The sequence below is a fragment of the Panthera onca genome, assembly GCF_046562875.1.
Source record: "Panthera onca isolate mPanOnc1 chromosome E1 unlocalized genomic scaffold, mPanOnc1 haplotype 2 h2.Chr16_ul_2, whole genome shotgun sequence".
Lineage (NCBI taxonomy): Eukaryota > Metazoa > Chordata > Mammalia > Carnivora > Felidae > Panthera > Panthera onca.
The window spans coordinates 1,258,332-1,273,297 of record NW_027675816.1 but is presented as its reverse complement, the minus strand read 5'-3'; the positions used below and the strand labels follow the sequence as shown (position 1 = coordinate 1,273,297).

The 14,966-nt window shown below is 44.5% G+C and overlaps 1 protein-coding gene across 5 annotated transcripts; it reads right to left on the bottom strand.

Moving 5' to 3' along the window:
- Positions 1-446: 446 nt before the first annotated feature.
- Positions 447-14,422, bottom strand: LOC144614255 (RAD52 motif-containing protein 1-like). 5 transcript variants are annotated; one of them, XM_078436992.2, is made up of 7 exons: positions 12,896-14,422; positions 12,368-12,547; positions 9,151-9,273; positions 8,140-8,308; positions 7,093-7,191; positions 3,509-3,594; positions 1,104-1,359 (listed from the first exon to the last, which is right to left on the bottom strand). In XM_078436992.2, the coding sequence occupies exons 1-7, from the start codon at positions 12,989-12,991 to the stop codon at positions 1,258-1,260; spliced, it is 855 nt and encodes a 284-aa protein (XP_078293118.1). In that variant the 5' UTR covers positions 12,992-14,422; the 3' UTR covers positions 1,104-1,257. The 5 variants fall into 5 exon arrangements, 3 of the variants coding, with proteins under 3 accessions (XP_081650883.1, XP_078293118.1, XP_078293120.1); XR_013551879.2 differs by lacking the exons at positions 1,104-1,359; positions 3,509-3,594 and adding an exon at positions 447-556 and having other exon boundaries at positions 8,140-8,217; XM_081794757.1 differs by lacking the exons at positions 1,104-1,359; positions 3,509-3,594 and adding an exon at positions 578-855.
- Positions 14,423-14,966: the final 544 nt, after the last annotated feature.

The window sequence follows — 14,966 nt, the reverse complement described above, 5'->3', positions numbered from 1 at the left end:
ATCAATTTTCCCCACAGAAACCCGGAGTATGGAAGATGCCCAGAGTAACCTGCATTAGGTCACAGTGCTGGGAAGTGACAGATGTGGGACTTAGTTGGCTCCAGAATCCAGGCTTTTACCTATTAAAATACAACTCCTTTCTAAAACTAGTTTCTGAGTAAATTATGATTTCTAGGTGAATATACTTTTCTAGAGCATTTTGGCATATAAATCACATGATTATCCTCATAATACTGTTAATTACCGAAAAGCCATAAAATTGTTTTAAAAATAATTTTCATTGGAAAAAATAAAAAAATAAAAAAATAAAAAAAAATAAAAAATAAATAAATAAATAAACCTACAGTTTTAGTCTTACTTTTGAGTTGAGGAGGCGGAGCTATGGTCTGATTCTGATCCCAACCTGGCACTGGAACCACCTCTGGGAGCCTTTGATGCTGGGTTAGCTGGTCATTCAGATCCTCATCTGGCCCTGGGGGTAGTTCTCCAAATGAAACCGTGTCCAGGAATGGAACCAAAGTCTCGGTCAACTCCTTAGGCGGGGCCAACATCTGGGCTGGAGCAGAGGACCCCGGGTAATTAAAGCCCCCCGGCTCAGCTGGGCGTGTAAGTGCCTGGGGCGATTCGGGCGGGGGATCAGAGGAGCGAGAAGACCAGGGCTCAGCCGCCTCCAGGGGGTCGGAAGTCAGCTGGGCAGGGTCCAGGGCCCACTCCGGAGGCTGAGCTGCCTGGACCAGCAGCCACAATGGTTGCCACATAAAGAGAAGCAGTGGGGCCAACAGGCGCAGCCGGGACATGACACGCGGAGGCTCCGGGGCGCAGCGACCCAGGCGAGTGGGGTACTGGCCCTGGGCCCTGAGCGGGAGCCAAACCATTATGGCAGCCCCGTGATGCGCACGCGCAGTTAGCAACTGTGCGCCCTCCCCGCCCACGTCCCACCCTTAATGACGTCTTTAATTACGCCACCTTTATTAGCTCCCTGGAGATGGGCTCCGCACCAGCAGAGCGGGCCCTTTTCCCAGAATCACTTGGGGCCCAGGCCTCCCTCCACCCTGCAAAGGCCACCACTCCCCCCCACTCCCCCCCTCCCCCCTCCCCCCCCCTCCCCGGCCCGGGGCTGCTCACAGCAAGGTAGTACTTGGACTCAGATCTGGGTGGCCCCGCACTCCCGCAGCTCTGAGGGGTGGAAGGGTGGGGGAGTGGAGCAGAGCTTCCAAGGAAGCCACAGGACCTGGCATCCTGGGAAATTAAAAAATGCTAGTCCAGCTCTAGCAATTTGAACTCTTGCTCTTCAAAGCTTAAATCCGAGAGACGTTCTTCCTCCCCCTGGCCATACTGCTTCCAAGAAAAGTAGCTGACCTGCAAAATAAGCACCAGTTAGGGCGATGGGGAGGAGAACACACTTCACAGTCAGATATTCTAAAATGTTGCCATTTCCTCTAAATTCTCAATACCCATGGCTGATTATTAATTCACCACTCTGTTAGATGGGGGCCTACCACTGAATCTGCGATGGCCCCTAAATGTCTGTAGGAGGAGTTTGGGGGGAGTGCTAAGCAATTCATTCTGGGAAAGAGGGCCGGAAACCAATTCTAGCCCTTTATTTACACTGGGTGGGAAAACTTCCCCCATCTCATCTTGACTGGACATAGCCATTGATCTAGAAAAAGTAACAAGGCCACTTTTCAGAGGTCCACTCTGTGCGCCCACATGGAGAAGGCACTTAGGATGTTATAGTCAGCGTGTTAAACAATTTTCTTGAAATACTGCAACTAGCACTCAGTTTACTTCCTTCACAGCCCCTTTTCTAATGTATTTTTAGTCCTTGCTTATGGTCTGGCACAACCTCTAGCATGTAAAATGCAAGAGAGAGGGGGTTTTTATCTTAATCCCAATGTCTAGCACACAGGAATAGTTTTTATATGGAACTGATTCCAAGACTGGCCTCATGCAGGAATGGATCTGTTGCTATAATCAGGTTTCTGAAATCTTTAGCATCAATGCTGAATCTTTTTCTCATCTTTTCACCTTTTTCAGGAAGCTAGACTTTTTTTTTTTAATTTTTTTTTTTCCTGAGAGAGAGAAAGCGTGAGCGGAGGAGAGGGACAGAGGGAGAGACAGAGAGAATCCCAAGTAGGCTCCACGCTCAGCACAGAGCCCGACGTGGGGCTGACCCCACAAACTCTGGGATCGTGACCTGAGCCAAAATCAAGAGTCGGATGCTCAACCTATGGAGCCACCCAGGCACCCCAGGAAGCGAGACTTCTCAAAGCCTAAACTTGGAAACGTCTGAAGTTTCCTCGACTGGTTTGATTTAGATTCAATTAACATTATTATTTTGCATGAAAAATCTTCCAGTGCTTTTTCAGAAAGTAACCATCTTCTCTTTCTCCACTCTCTTCCCTTCAAAACAAACTTTGCAACTGTGGGGTGAGTTAAATCTTCAGAAATCGAGGGGCGGCTGGGTGGCTCAGCTGGCTGAGTGCCTGATTTCGGCTCAGGTCATGATCTCGCAGTCTGTGAGTTCGAGCCCCGCGCCGGGCTCTGTGCTGACAGCTCCGAGCCTGGAGCCTGCTTCAGATTCTGCGTCTCCCTCTCTCTCTGCCCCTCCCCAGCTCACGCTCTTTCTCACTCTCAAAAATAAATAAACATTAAAAAAAAAAATCGAAAAAAAAAAAATTCACGAATCTAGCCCCAAATTAAGCTCTCAATGACCTGAAACACATTTTTGCTTTTTTTTTTTTTTTTTAACATTCTGTATGTGGCACATTACTATTTTCTTTTAGAAATTATTTTGGCGGGGCGCCTGGGTGGCTCAGTCGGTTGGGCGGCTGACTCCGGCTCAGGTCATGATCTCGTGGTCCGTGAGTTCGAGCCCCGCGTCGGGCTCTGTGCTGACAGCTCAGAGCCTGGAGCCTGTTTCAGATTCTGTGTCTCCCTCTCTCTCTGACCCTCCCCCGTTCATGCTCTGTCTCTCTCTGTCTCAAAAATAAATAAATGTAAAAAAAAAAATTTTTTTAGAAATTATTTTGGCAACTTAATCCCTAATTCAGGACATCCATGTGAGTGATTTACAGAAAAGTTCTTCAGCAAGCTATTCACGCAAGATATATATGAGATGCCGACATCTGGGTGATACATCCTATTTGAATGGCATAATGGTTTCAAACGCTGTAGTATAATCACATTTAAGGCCATAGTTACTCTGTTCCCAAATCCTTGAGATTCTGTTTGAGGGGAGCTCTAAAAGGCTTGTGTCCTCTCCTATGTCCACAACTGTGGGAGTGCTCTGATGAAATTTGCTCTCCAAATTTCAAATAAGGGGTCAGAGCCAAGGGTCAGGACTTCAGGAAAAGCCCCAGAAATCCCCTGCAGTCAAAAGCAGTTTTTGAGTTTCACATTTCCCAAAGGATGATAGAGCTAATGCCAAAGTCTTCCAAATTCTGCTGGTTGCTTTACATTATGGCTACAGTGGCTATGTCACCCTTGAACTTTAATCTCCACATACTTGAATTAAATCCTGCAGCTCGTCTGCAGTACTGGCATCTGTGATCTCTTCACAGGGTCTGTATTCCACAGCTATTTTACCACTTTCTGAAATAAAGTGAATAAGGATTGGAAAAAAAAAAAAAAAAGAGGGCGCCTGGATGGCTCAGTCAGTTAAGCGTCTGACTTCAGCTTAGGTCATGATCTCATGGTTCATGAGTTCAAGCCCCATACTGGGGTCTCTGCTGTAAGCACTAGAGCCCACTTCAGATCCTCTGTCCCCCTCTCTCCGCCTCTCCCCTGCTTACTCTCTCAAAAATAAACATTTAAAAAATAAAGTTAACAAGATCAATTCAGAATTTTCCTTGTTCTAAAACTAGCTGTATACAATGATAGCACCCAATAACTAGACATTCTTTTTATTTATAAAAGCAGAAAATAAAAGCATTTCCCTAGAAGTTTTCTCATCTCACACTTCAGTTTTTAATCATAACTATGTGTGAAAAAATACACATGAAGTTAACAACTGTGTGGTTCAAAAACGCTATCATCTTAAGAGATAGGAACTAAGGAATAATGACACAGGAAGTTAAAACTATGGAAACAACAATGTTCAAAATCAGATGACTAGACAGTAAGGCATTAGGTAGAGGTCAGTGTGAGTTCTGGAATACAGACCATGGACTATAGCTGATACTTCATGTTAGAAACAAGGCAAGTGTCTACTCCCCGGAAACAAAATCCCACCAGATACGATGAACAATGCTTTGGAGGGAGGGGGAGGGGGAGGGGGAGGGGGAGGGAGAGAATGCGCTTGGACAGTTTATTGGCAGAAATGGCCCATGTCCCTTATAGACAATACAATTCCCCTTAAGGCAAAGTACAGCTACAACATTTTGATCGTGTACAAGGGATACCATAGCATGTTAGGGAGAGGTCAGCAACCCAAAGGTTTAGTTTGGTTCTTAAAGGTTGTTACTCAGAATTGACAGCTAATGGAGATTCTACCTGATGACCAGGGAAGTCAACTTTCACTGCAAGAGCTGTCCAGGCTGGAAGCCTGAGACCAATCCAGGGTCAACTCTTATGGGCAAATAAGGCCTCTGAAACTTAGCTAGGATTTCTCAGTCTCTAAGCCTGCAAGACTGTGAAGCGGCGAGGGCGGGGTGGGGGGGGGCAATTGTTTGGGGACTCGTTACTAATTATGAAACTCCCTTGGAGCACAGCCTGTAACATTCACACCATTGTAGAACTCAATAGAGAACACAATCGATGCTATTCAATAGCCTGACCACTTTCAAGGTTCACAAAAATATAGCTGACCCTAATATAAGAATCATATTCATGGCACAAAAACAGACACATAGACCAATGGAATAGAATAGAAACCCCAGAACTAGACCCACAAACGTATGGCCAACTCATCTTTGACAAAGCAGGAAAGAACATCCAATGGAAAAAAGACAGTCTCTTTAACAAATGGTGCTGGGAGAACTGGACAGCAACATGCAGAAGGTTGAAACTAGACCACTTTCTCACACCATTCACAAAAATAAACTCAAAATGGATAAAGGACCTGAATGTGAGACAGGAAACCACCAAAACCCTAGAGGAGAAAGCAGGAAAAGACCTCTCTGACCTCAGCCGTAGCAATCTCTTACTCGGCACATCCCCAAAGGCAAGGGAATTAAAAGCAAAAGTGAACTACTGGGGCCTTATGAAGATAAAAAGCTTCTGCACAGCAAAGGAAACAACCAACAAAACTAAAAGGCAACCAACGGAATGGGAAAAGATATGTGCAAATGACATATCGGACAAAGGGCTAGTATCCAAAATCTATAAAGAGCTCACCAAACTCCACACCCGAAAAACAAATAACCCAGTGAAGAAATGGGCAGAAAACATGAATAGACACTTCTCTAAAGAAGACATCCGGATGGCCAACAGGCACATGAAAAGATGTTCAACGTCGCTCCTTATCAGGGAAATACAAATCAAAACCACACTCGGATATCACCTCACGCCAGTCAGAGTGGCCAAAATGAACAAATCAGGAGACTATAGATGCTGGAGAGGATGTGGAGAAACGGGAACCCTCTTGCACTGTTGGTGGGAATGCAAATTGGTGCAGCCGCTCTGGAAAGCAGTGTGGAGGTTCCTCAGAAAATTAAAAATAGACCTACCCTATGACCCAGCACTAGCACTGCTAGGAATTTACCCAAGGGATACAGGAGTACTGATGCATAGGGGCACTTGTACCCCAATGTTGATAGCAGCACTCTCAACAATAGCCAAATTATGGAAAGAGCCTAAATGTCCATCAACTGATGAATGGACAAAGAAATTGTGGTTTATATACACAATGGAATACTACGTGGCAATGAGAAAGAATGAAATATGGCCCTTTGTAGCAACGTGGATGGAACTGGAGAGTGTGATGCTAAGTGAAATAAGCCATACAGAGAAAGACAGATACCATACGGTTTCACTCTTATGTGGATCCTGAGAGACTTAACAGAAACCCATCGGGGAGGGGAAGGAAAAAAAAAAAAAAAGAGGTTAGAGTGGGAGAGAGCCAAAGCATAAGAGACTGTTAAAAACTGAGAACAAACTGAGGGTTGATGGGGGGTGGGAGGGAGGGCAGGGTGGGTGATGGGTATTGAGGAGGGCACCTTTTGGGATGAGCACTGGGTGTTGTATGGAAACCAATTTGACAGTAAATTTCATATATTAAAAAAAAAAAAAAAAAAAGAATCATATTCACCCAATAGGTCAGTGCCAAAAACAAAAACTGAAGCTGAATTGATTCCAAAAACATAATCTTATAAATTCTCCAACAGGAAAACGATGATAACAAGTGAACATATTTTCTCTGCTTACCATGTTTCAGGGATAGTTTTAAACTTTTCCATCATCTCATTTGCTCTTACAATTCATCCCCCATGAGGTGAGTTGAATTATTACCTTTACTTGGCAGATAGAGAAATTGCAGCTTAGAGAGATTACATACTTCAAATCTGACTATAAAACCTAAAACTGCATAAGAAATCTAGGAGACAGAGCTAAGATTCAACACCAGATGTCTAAAGCTTCAAAGTTTATTTTTTTTATGATTTATTTTGAGAGAGAGAGCACATGGCATGTGAGAGTCAGGGAGAGGCAGAGAGAGAGGTAGGGAAAGAATCCCAAGCGAGCTCCACGCTGTCAGCACAGAGCCCGACACGGGGCTCAATCTCACACATCGTGAGATCATGACCTGAGCTGAAATCAACAGTTGGACGCTTAACTGACTGAGCCACACAGGTGCCCCCAAAGCTTATACTCACAATAGTATTCTGTGTTATGAGCAAACAATCAAGAAAGAAGACTGGGTCAAACACTTTCTGTGTGGACAGAGGTAAGTCACTGTATATCTATATACTGGGGACAAAAATATTTGTGGTCATTTTTCTCACAGATGCCACAAAGAACAAATTTGACACTACCGCTTTGAAAGCATTTGGTGAGTAAAAGAATATGAAGTGTTTTCATCCAATTAACTTTTCAAAATGAGTTTATTTGCTCGTTGAAACTGATGTACTGTAAGGACAATCAAATAAGTCTTACCTAAAATCACAATCAACAGCTTCTGGAATGCATCTGACACAGCCTTCTGAATAGCAAGCTTCTGGGTTGTCCTCCTTTTCATAAGAAATGATAATGGCCCTGCATCCAACCAAAACAAATGGATTTAGCATGCCTATCTGAATGATAACTGATTTGGGGGTTATATGTGTAAAAGTGAAAATACATCCATGATTCGTAGTTCATTATCTTAGCAAGTAAGGGCAGGCACAACACAAGGTTGAATGACTCTGCTGTAGGTATATCCTGGCAGGGCACATTTTTACTGCCCTGATCTACTCCAGAAGTTTCGGAAGTACCAAAAGGGAGACACAAGCCAAGAAAGTGGCACAGATCTCACATCGCTCGTAGATTTCAAATGGACAAGCTGAAACTATAGTTTCAGACTCTACTGCAGACCCTACTCTCCTGTGCATCAAGGGCTGGAGTCACATGGGGAGAAGGGTTCGGTGGTAGTGCACGTGACCGCCTGGTCTCTTCCCGGGCATCACCCAAGGGAGCCTTACTCCCTTAGCCTTGCTAACAGCCCTGCCCCTCCCTGAAAACCCTAAGCCTAAGTGCTGTAGACACTGGGAAAAAACACAGTACCAATGGGAATACCTTTTCTAGGCATCTGTATTTGACTCTTTACACTCCAGCCCTTTTATAGGAGGCAAAGGACTCAACATCTACCCAAGAGTTTGTTTAAATCTTTAGATGATTACTTTGCTGGGATAACTGCAGGCTGCAAGAGATATGTATTTGAAGGACTATTTTAGCACAAGGCGAATTCTTAACCAAAAATGGGAAAAACATTACTTCCCTCCTCCTAAACTTCTTGGCAGAAAGTCAGCTTTAGAATTTTAAAGTTAAAGGTTCTTTCAGGTATTGCCTGAGATAAAAGCCTGTACTGTAGGCCAGAAAAACTCTGCCTAGGGCTTTAGGAGCTTAGCAAAGGGGAGGGCTGGATGATGTATCTGAAAAGATGAGTTTTTAGAAAGAAAGAGGGATTCTGCCTCCCCTCCACCCCCACCCCCACTGTAAACAGACCTTCCTCCAGGTCATCCAAAGTCTCCTTGGCCATGCCAGCTCCGGGACTCCGGCACTCATAGGATGGCAACACCACCTCTAAAGCACAGAAGAATTTCAGGCTCTGCTTCTGAAGTGGTGGCACAGTATCTTCATTTGCCCTTTCTTCAAGGTCAGAAAGATCCTGAAGCTGTTAGGATTTTATTATTATTATTTTTTTATGTTTATTTTTGACAGAGAGAGAGAGAGAGAGAGAGAGAGAGAGAGAGTATGAGCAGGGGAGGGGCAGAGAGAGAGAGGGAGACACAGAATCCGAAACAGGCTCCAGGCTCTGAGCTGCCAGCACAGAGCCCCACGTGGGGCTCGAACTCACAGACCGTGAGATCATGACCTGAGCCGAAGTCGGACGCTCAACTGACTGAGCCACCCAGGCACCCCGAGCTGTTAGGATTTTAAATGGAAGGTCCTTCCTTGGATCTGAATGTAAGCTTCAAGATGTTTTGTTATTAAAAACAAAACCGGCGGCGCCTGGGTGGCTCAGTTGGTTAAACTTCCGACTTCGGCTCATGTCGTGATCTCACTGTTCATGGGTTCGGGACCCGCGTCGAGCTCTGTGCTGACAGCTCAGAGCTTGGAGCCTGCTTCCGATTCTGTCTCTCCCTCTCTTTCTGCCCCTCCCCAGCTTGCAATCTGCCTCTCTCTCTCTAAAAAAAAAAAAAAAAAAAAAAAAATGCAACTAAACTCCAGCAATCCCAGCCCACAATGGAGGTATCCTATAGCTTCAAAATCAAGTAAGACTTACAAATGGATGAAGACAATTGGTTTTTATTATACACCATACAAATACTGGAGAAGATTATGGACAACACCACCCAAGTTACTGAGATTATTATGAATTCTCGGTGGCAGGCTCAGGTACTTCCAGTTAGAGGCCTCTCACATCTCCCCACAACCCAGTTTTCTCCTTTCTGAAGTCCAGAATTTCAGTGTTGAAATGATTCTAATTAGTCAGAGAAAATCTATAAAGTTTACCTTGATGATCCTTTTTGACCATCCATTGAAACCAAAGTAATAATTTGCCAGTTCTTGGCACTGGGAGCTGTTTAGGGCAAGGGCCTGATGTTGAACCGCCTTATGTTTGGTGCCAAGACGAACCTAAAGACATAAGAAATGGACCTGAAAATATCATAACCTGACACAGAGGCTTCCTTTGGATACACCTGAGATTTATCAATACCTATTTCATAGAGAGGTTGTGAAGCTCAAACTGGAAACATTTTAAGAAATCAGCTCCTAATAAACCCTAAATAAATGCTAGGTACTATTTTTACGCTATAGACTTTGATGCCTCATTTCCAGGGCCCTTGATTAATCGGCTTTCCGTGATCTCTGATATTGAAAGTGATGACGAAAGCAACTAAGGAAGCCCTCTGGAAGCAAATTATAGGGCTGTAGGTAAGCAAGGGAAGTAAACTTTTTGCTGTCTCATCCCGTAGCTCCTGTTTGAGAATATGACCTCAAGAGCAGATAACATGGACCTGAGTAGGACCTGAATCAGCAGCACCCACCCCCCGCAAGTTACTAACCCCCGTTAGAAGAAGGAATATACATACTTCTGTAAATTTTATAAGCAAATAAAACAATAAGAGGTTCATTTGCCTTAATAAGCTTCTTTGAGAATGCAAATACCTCCAGTGTTAACTCTCTAAATAACTTACACGCTACAGTGTATTTCTTACATCCTCTAGTTCTTTTTTAAATGTCTATTTCAAGTGGGGTGTAGTATATTCGCATATTCATAAAAATTCAAATAATTCAAATAAAGTCAAAGTATTATTAACTCTTTATTGATTTGTTTGTGCAACGTCCTCTATCACTAGTTTATCAGTTCCTTAAGTGCTTGAAGGAACCATATTCTATTCTTTCCTCATTCCTAGAATCAAGCACAGGTCTATGGATTAAGTGAATGAATGAGTAGATGAAAAAGTGAAATTACTTTCTCCAACTGAAGCTGCCTGCTAGGAAGGAGAAATGAAGATGAACTTTTAAATGTTGAGTGCTACAGCACAGGCTAATGGTGAGGCAGAGTGGAGCTGTTCTGGACAACCAGGAAGCTGCAGAAGGGCCTCGAGCCCCTGAGTGGTAGAGACAGTTGTCACCTTAGATAACCTTGCCACAGTTCTTGCTGGCAACCGTTTTCCTTCATGCTACTGAAAAAAAGCTCTCAGATGCCTTAGGCCTTTCCTTGATTTTACTGTAAGATGTTATTCTTGGGGCGTCTGGGTGGCTCAGTCTGTTGGGCATCCGACTGCAGCTCAGGTCATGATTCTCACAGTTTGTGAGTTCGAGCCCCGTGTCAGGCTCTGTGCTGACAACTCACAGCCTGGAGTCTGCTTCCGATTAGGTGTCTCCCTCTCTCTCTGCCCCTCACCTGCTCATGCTTTGACTCTGTCTCTCAAAAATAAACATTAGGGGCGCCTGGGTGGCTTGGTCGGTTAAGCGTCCGACTTCGGCTCAGATCATGATCTCACGGCCTGTGAGTTCGAGCCCCGCGTCGGGCTCTGTGCTGACAGCTCAGGGCCTGGAGCCCGTTTCAGATTCTGTGTCTCCCTCTCTCTCTCTGCCCCTCCCCTGTTCATGCTCTGTCTCTCTCTGTCTCAAAAATAAATAAATGTTAAAAAAAATTTTTTTTAAATAAACATTAAAAAAAATTTTTTTTAAATAAACATTAAAAAAAATTTTTTAATATGTTCTTTTTAAATATGTATTTATAAAAGGTAAACAAACAAACAAAAACAACCAGAAACTATGTGTACTTGCCAAAGTATAAAGGAACACATAAGTAAATTGGGCAACAATTTCAGTAGGCGGCGGGGTGGGGGTGGTGGTGGTGGTGGTGGTAACCCAAGGCTCTGTGTTAAATAAATAAAGAAATTTAATATGAATGCTCTCTCCTGTCAGCTATATATTGACTTTGGGCTTTATGCTGTGAAATCTCAAAATCCATTTGTGAAATGGTCTTAATGTCCAATGAGAGAAAAACACCTCATTACTCACAACTGATACAAAGTAATTATTTCATAATCTGTGATAGCTGAGTGGCTGGGTGACATCTTCACAGGCTAGAAGCTTGCAAACTCAGGAATGCCTGACAGGTGATCATTTCAATCATAGGGAGTGGAGCCAGGATTGAAGACAGTGTTGAACAAGTGGAGACAGTATACTCAGACATTTGAGAAGGATTCTTAGATTCGATCCAGATTAAATCAGTAAGGAAGGGCATATGGGTAAGAATAGGCAGTCGAGTCCGTAGGAAGTAGCTAGATTAAGAAGCCAGTTAGACAAAGCTGATGAAAACATACAATTATAAAGTGAAAGGTTTGGCAATCTAAGCCTCACTCAACTTATTCAAAGGAATTGACATGGCCCTTGATAAGGACATGGTGATTGAATTGAGGCACATAATGAAATATAATTCTGGGGCTCTGGGAAAGCAAAATGGACAGCATGTTGGTATGGAATAAAGTTTCTGTGGTGTATTAAAGAATGTTTTAACCATTTTCCCGGGAGTTGAAGGGAGTTCTGAATAGGCAGCTTGAGAGTGATGACGACGATAATGACGATGAAGCATCCTTTATAATACAACTGATGAAAGAGTTTGTCATTTTATATCCACATAATAGAGGGGGGCCTGGGTGGCTCAGTCGGTTAAGCGTCCGACTTCAGCTCAGGTCATGATCTCAGGATTCATGAGTTCGAGCCCCACATCGGGTTCTGAGCTGACAGCTCAAAGCCTAGAAGTCTGCTTCTGATTCTGTGTCTCCCTCTTTCTCTTCCCCTTCCCTGCTCATGCCCTGTTTCTCAAAACTGAATAAAAACGTTATTAAAATTTTTTTTAATCCCCATAATAGTAAACAGAAACAAGACTTCTTGTGAAGCTTTGTTAAATTAAGGGGCACCAAAAAATGACACAGGGTTGAACATCAGTAAGTTTGGGCTTGACCTCTCCCTTCCAGTTACTGTCATGAACCTTAAGTAAGTCACTTAACTATCCTGAGTTCGAGTTTCTTCATCTGAAAACAAAACAAACATAACAAAACAACCAAAAAACCCAGGGAAACCAGAGGATCAGTGTAGCAATGCATCTAAAAGCATTCTGTAAACCACAGTGGTATACCAACGCTGGTCTATTATTGCTGAATTCAACACTTCGTCCCAGTGGTGTTAGGAATTTCCTACTTGGACCCACCTTCACTGGAGAATTCTGAAAAAGCTGCTTCTGGTCGCATGCCTTTTGGGCTCTGTGAGCATCCCTTGCTGAGTAAAACTTGATGATGGCGTAGAAACCAGGACGGGCCACTGCAGCGTTCGGGAAGACTCGGACCGAATACAGAAGGCCAAACTGGGAGAATACTGCGAACAGAGAATGCTGTGGGGTGGTCCCACGCCAAGTAAGTGCATGAAATTTCACGCCCAGCAAACAAAACTGCCTTCTATTCCCTAAGCCCTCCTGCACACGCAACCCAAAGCACTTCTCGTTTCGTTGAAAAGATTTCCCTTTGAAATCCCGGGATTCGAGAAGCATTAGAAGGCAACATGTGCCGGCTGTTGAGAGTTACCTCTCAGAAATCTGTCGGGGCTGAGACTGCAAAGCTCCCCTCTAGAACTAAGATTCCTCTCGGCGGAGACTACAAGGCGCGCGAGGTGCTCAAGGCCAGACTCAGACTCCCAGTCACGGGGAGGTGGGGGTGTCTCCCTCCCTCCTGGCCCGGCTCACATGCAAGGCCTCGGCCGTGGGTCCAGAACTCAGCTCCCACACCAGCAAGGTTTTGTCACTCTCGGTGGGAACCGTAAAAGAGACCAATTCCGCCATCCTACCACCAAGGAGCAGGCGCGACTAAGGTTTGAGTGGCACGGCGCCTGCGCAAGGCGCGCCCGCGCGTTTTAAAAAGGGGCTGGTACGAGGGGCGGGGCCAGCTCGCCGCGGGGTGGGGCGGGGGCTGTCCCCCGGACCTCTCCTTCGCCCCTCCCGCTCTGGGGCGGGTCTCTGCCTCTACTTCCCCTCCCGCAGCTCCATTGTCTCAATGTCGTAGAATTTAGTGCTTCTAGTCAAGTGTATTTAAAAAAAATTTTTTTTTTAATATTTATTTATTTTTGAGAGACAGAGTGCAAGCAGCGGAGAATCAGACACACACACACACACACACACACACACACACACAGACACACACACACACACAGAATCCGAAGCAGGCTCCAGACTGTCAGCACAGAGCCCCAAGCAGGGCTCAAACTCACAAACTGTGAGATCACGACCTGGGCTGAAGTCGGACGCTTAACCGACTGAGCCACCCAGGCACCGTTAGTCAAGTGTATTTTTACAGTAGGGTCTAAAGGGTGAGCTTACAGGATCCCTGGGTGTGGACAATTTTATGGCAGCCTTCTTCCTCTTCACTCCGGGAGAAGATTTAGACTACTAGCAGTTAGTAAGTTACCTACTGAACTTAAAAATTTGGATTTCTCTACGTTGTGTGGGCAATGACCACTAAAGATGCAATCCTTTGGCTTAAGAATGTTTTCATGAATGTTAAATATACAAATCAAACTATAACTCATTAAGCCATTAATGAAATCCTTAAAAAGCATTCCCTGATTTCCCTACGTGATTTTGATGAATTGGTGTACGTGTGTGCTTGTTGGGGTGAGATGATGTGGGAGTTTGGCAAGCAGGGTAAGAAGGAGAGATAAATTTGAAAAAACCAAAGAGTGAGGCCAGGTAGGGCACCAATATTGGAGCTCATGGTGCTTGTGCAGAAGGGCCGCTCTCGGCATCCAAATAGCTATTTTGAGGACTAACACACTGAGAGGGAAAGTAGGTCCTAATGATCCTTATTTTAATCCTAGAATGTCTGAGCCAGAAGGGGCCTTACAAAACAAGTCTCCTGAGGTTTCTAAGCAGTGGCCTTCAGACTGCTGCTGGTCTGTGGTGAAGGTTTCACCAGTCCTTGCCAAAGCAAGAAAAGGTAATATAAGCAGGGTTAAAAAAAATATTTTCATAAAACGAAATCCATTCCATTATCCTATAAATCTGACCCTCATTTAAAAAATTATTTTAATATTATTTTTGAGAGAGAGCATGCATGTGCGAATGGGGGAGGGGCAGAGAGAGAGCAGGAGACACGGACTCCGAAGCGGCCTCCAGGCTCTGAGCTGTCGGCACAGAGCCCCTCGCCGGCGCTCAGACCCACAAACTGCAAGATCATGACCTGAGCCGAAGACCGACGGTCAACCAACTGAGCCACCCGGGCACCCTGACCTTCATTTTTCATGCTGAAAACTGTTTTATGAGGAGATGCTGATAGAGGATAGTTGTTGTGATTCATACTCTTTCTAGGGCATTAAAATAAAAAGTTGGACATGTTAACATGGCCTTAACTTTTTTCGTGCTTTACTGGTCTGTGAAATCCAAAACTCTGGGAACCACTCAAATGTCAAACCTCTCACTTCAGAGCTGAAGCAGTTAAGGCTGAGAAGTAGGGACAGCAGTGGCCCAGGTGGGACAGTTTATTCAGGCAGTTCCGATTGTAGCCACAGGTAGAACATTCCTCCAACTGCCCCTTTTCTGTCTTTGCGTTGTCATTTTGCAGGTTCAACTCCACGTCAGCACCGTGTATTCGTTGTATGTATCCACTCATTCGCTGTAGCCAGTGTTCGTGTATGTCGCTGCTTCTCCAGGCAGATGGTGAACACCTCAAGAACAATAGTTATGATTTACCTTCCTTCTTCTAGTGCCCACCACCCTCCTGCCATACTAGGTACTCGAAGATATCTGGAATGAAAAATGAAGA

Coding starts and splice junctions, on each gene's coding strand:
- LOC144614255 (XM_078436992.2), bottom strand. CDS start 12,991: ATGGCGGAATTGGTCTCTTTTACGGTTCCCACCGAGAGTGACAAAACC. Junction 12,548..12,895: donor CCACGGCCGAGGCCTTGCAT/GTGAGCCGGGCC, acceptor ACCACCCCACAG/CATTCTCTGTTCGCAGTATT. Junction 7,192..8,139: donor TTTGGATGACCTGGAGGAAG/GTCTGTTTACAG, acceptor GGTTGGATGCAG/GGCCATTATCATTTCTTATG.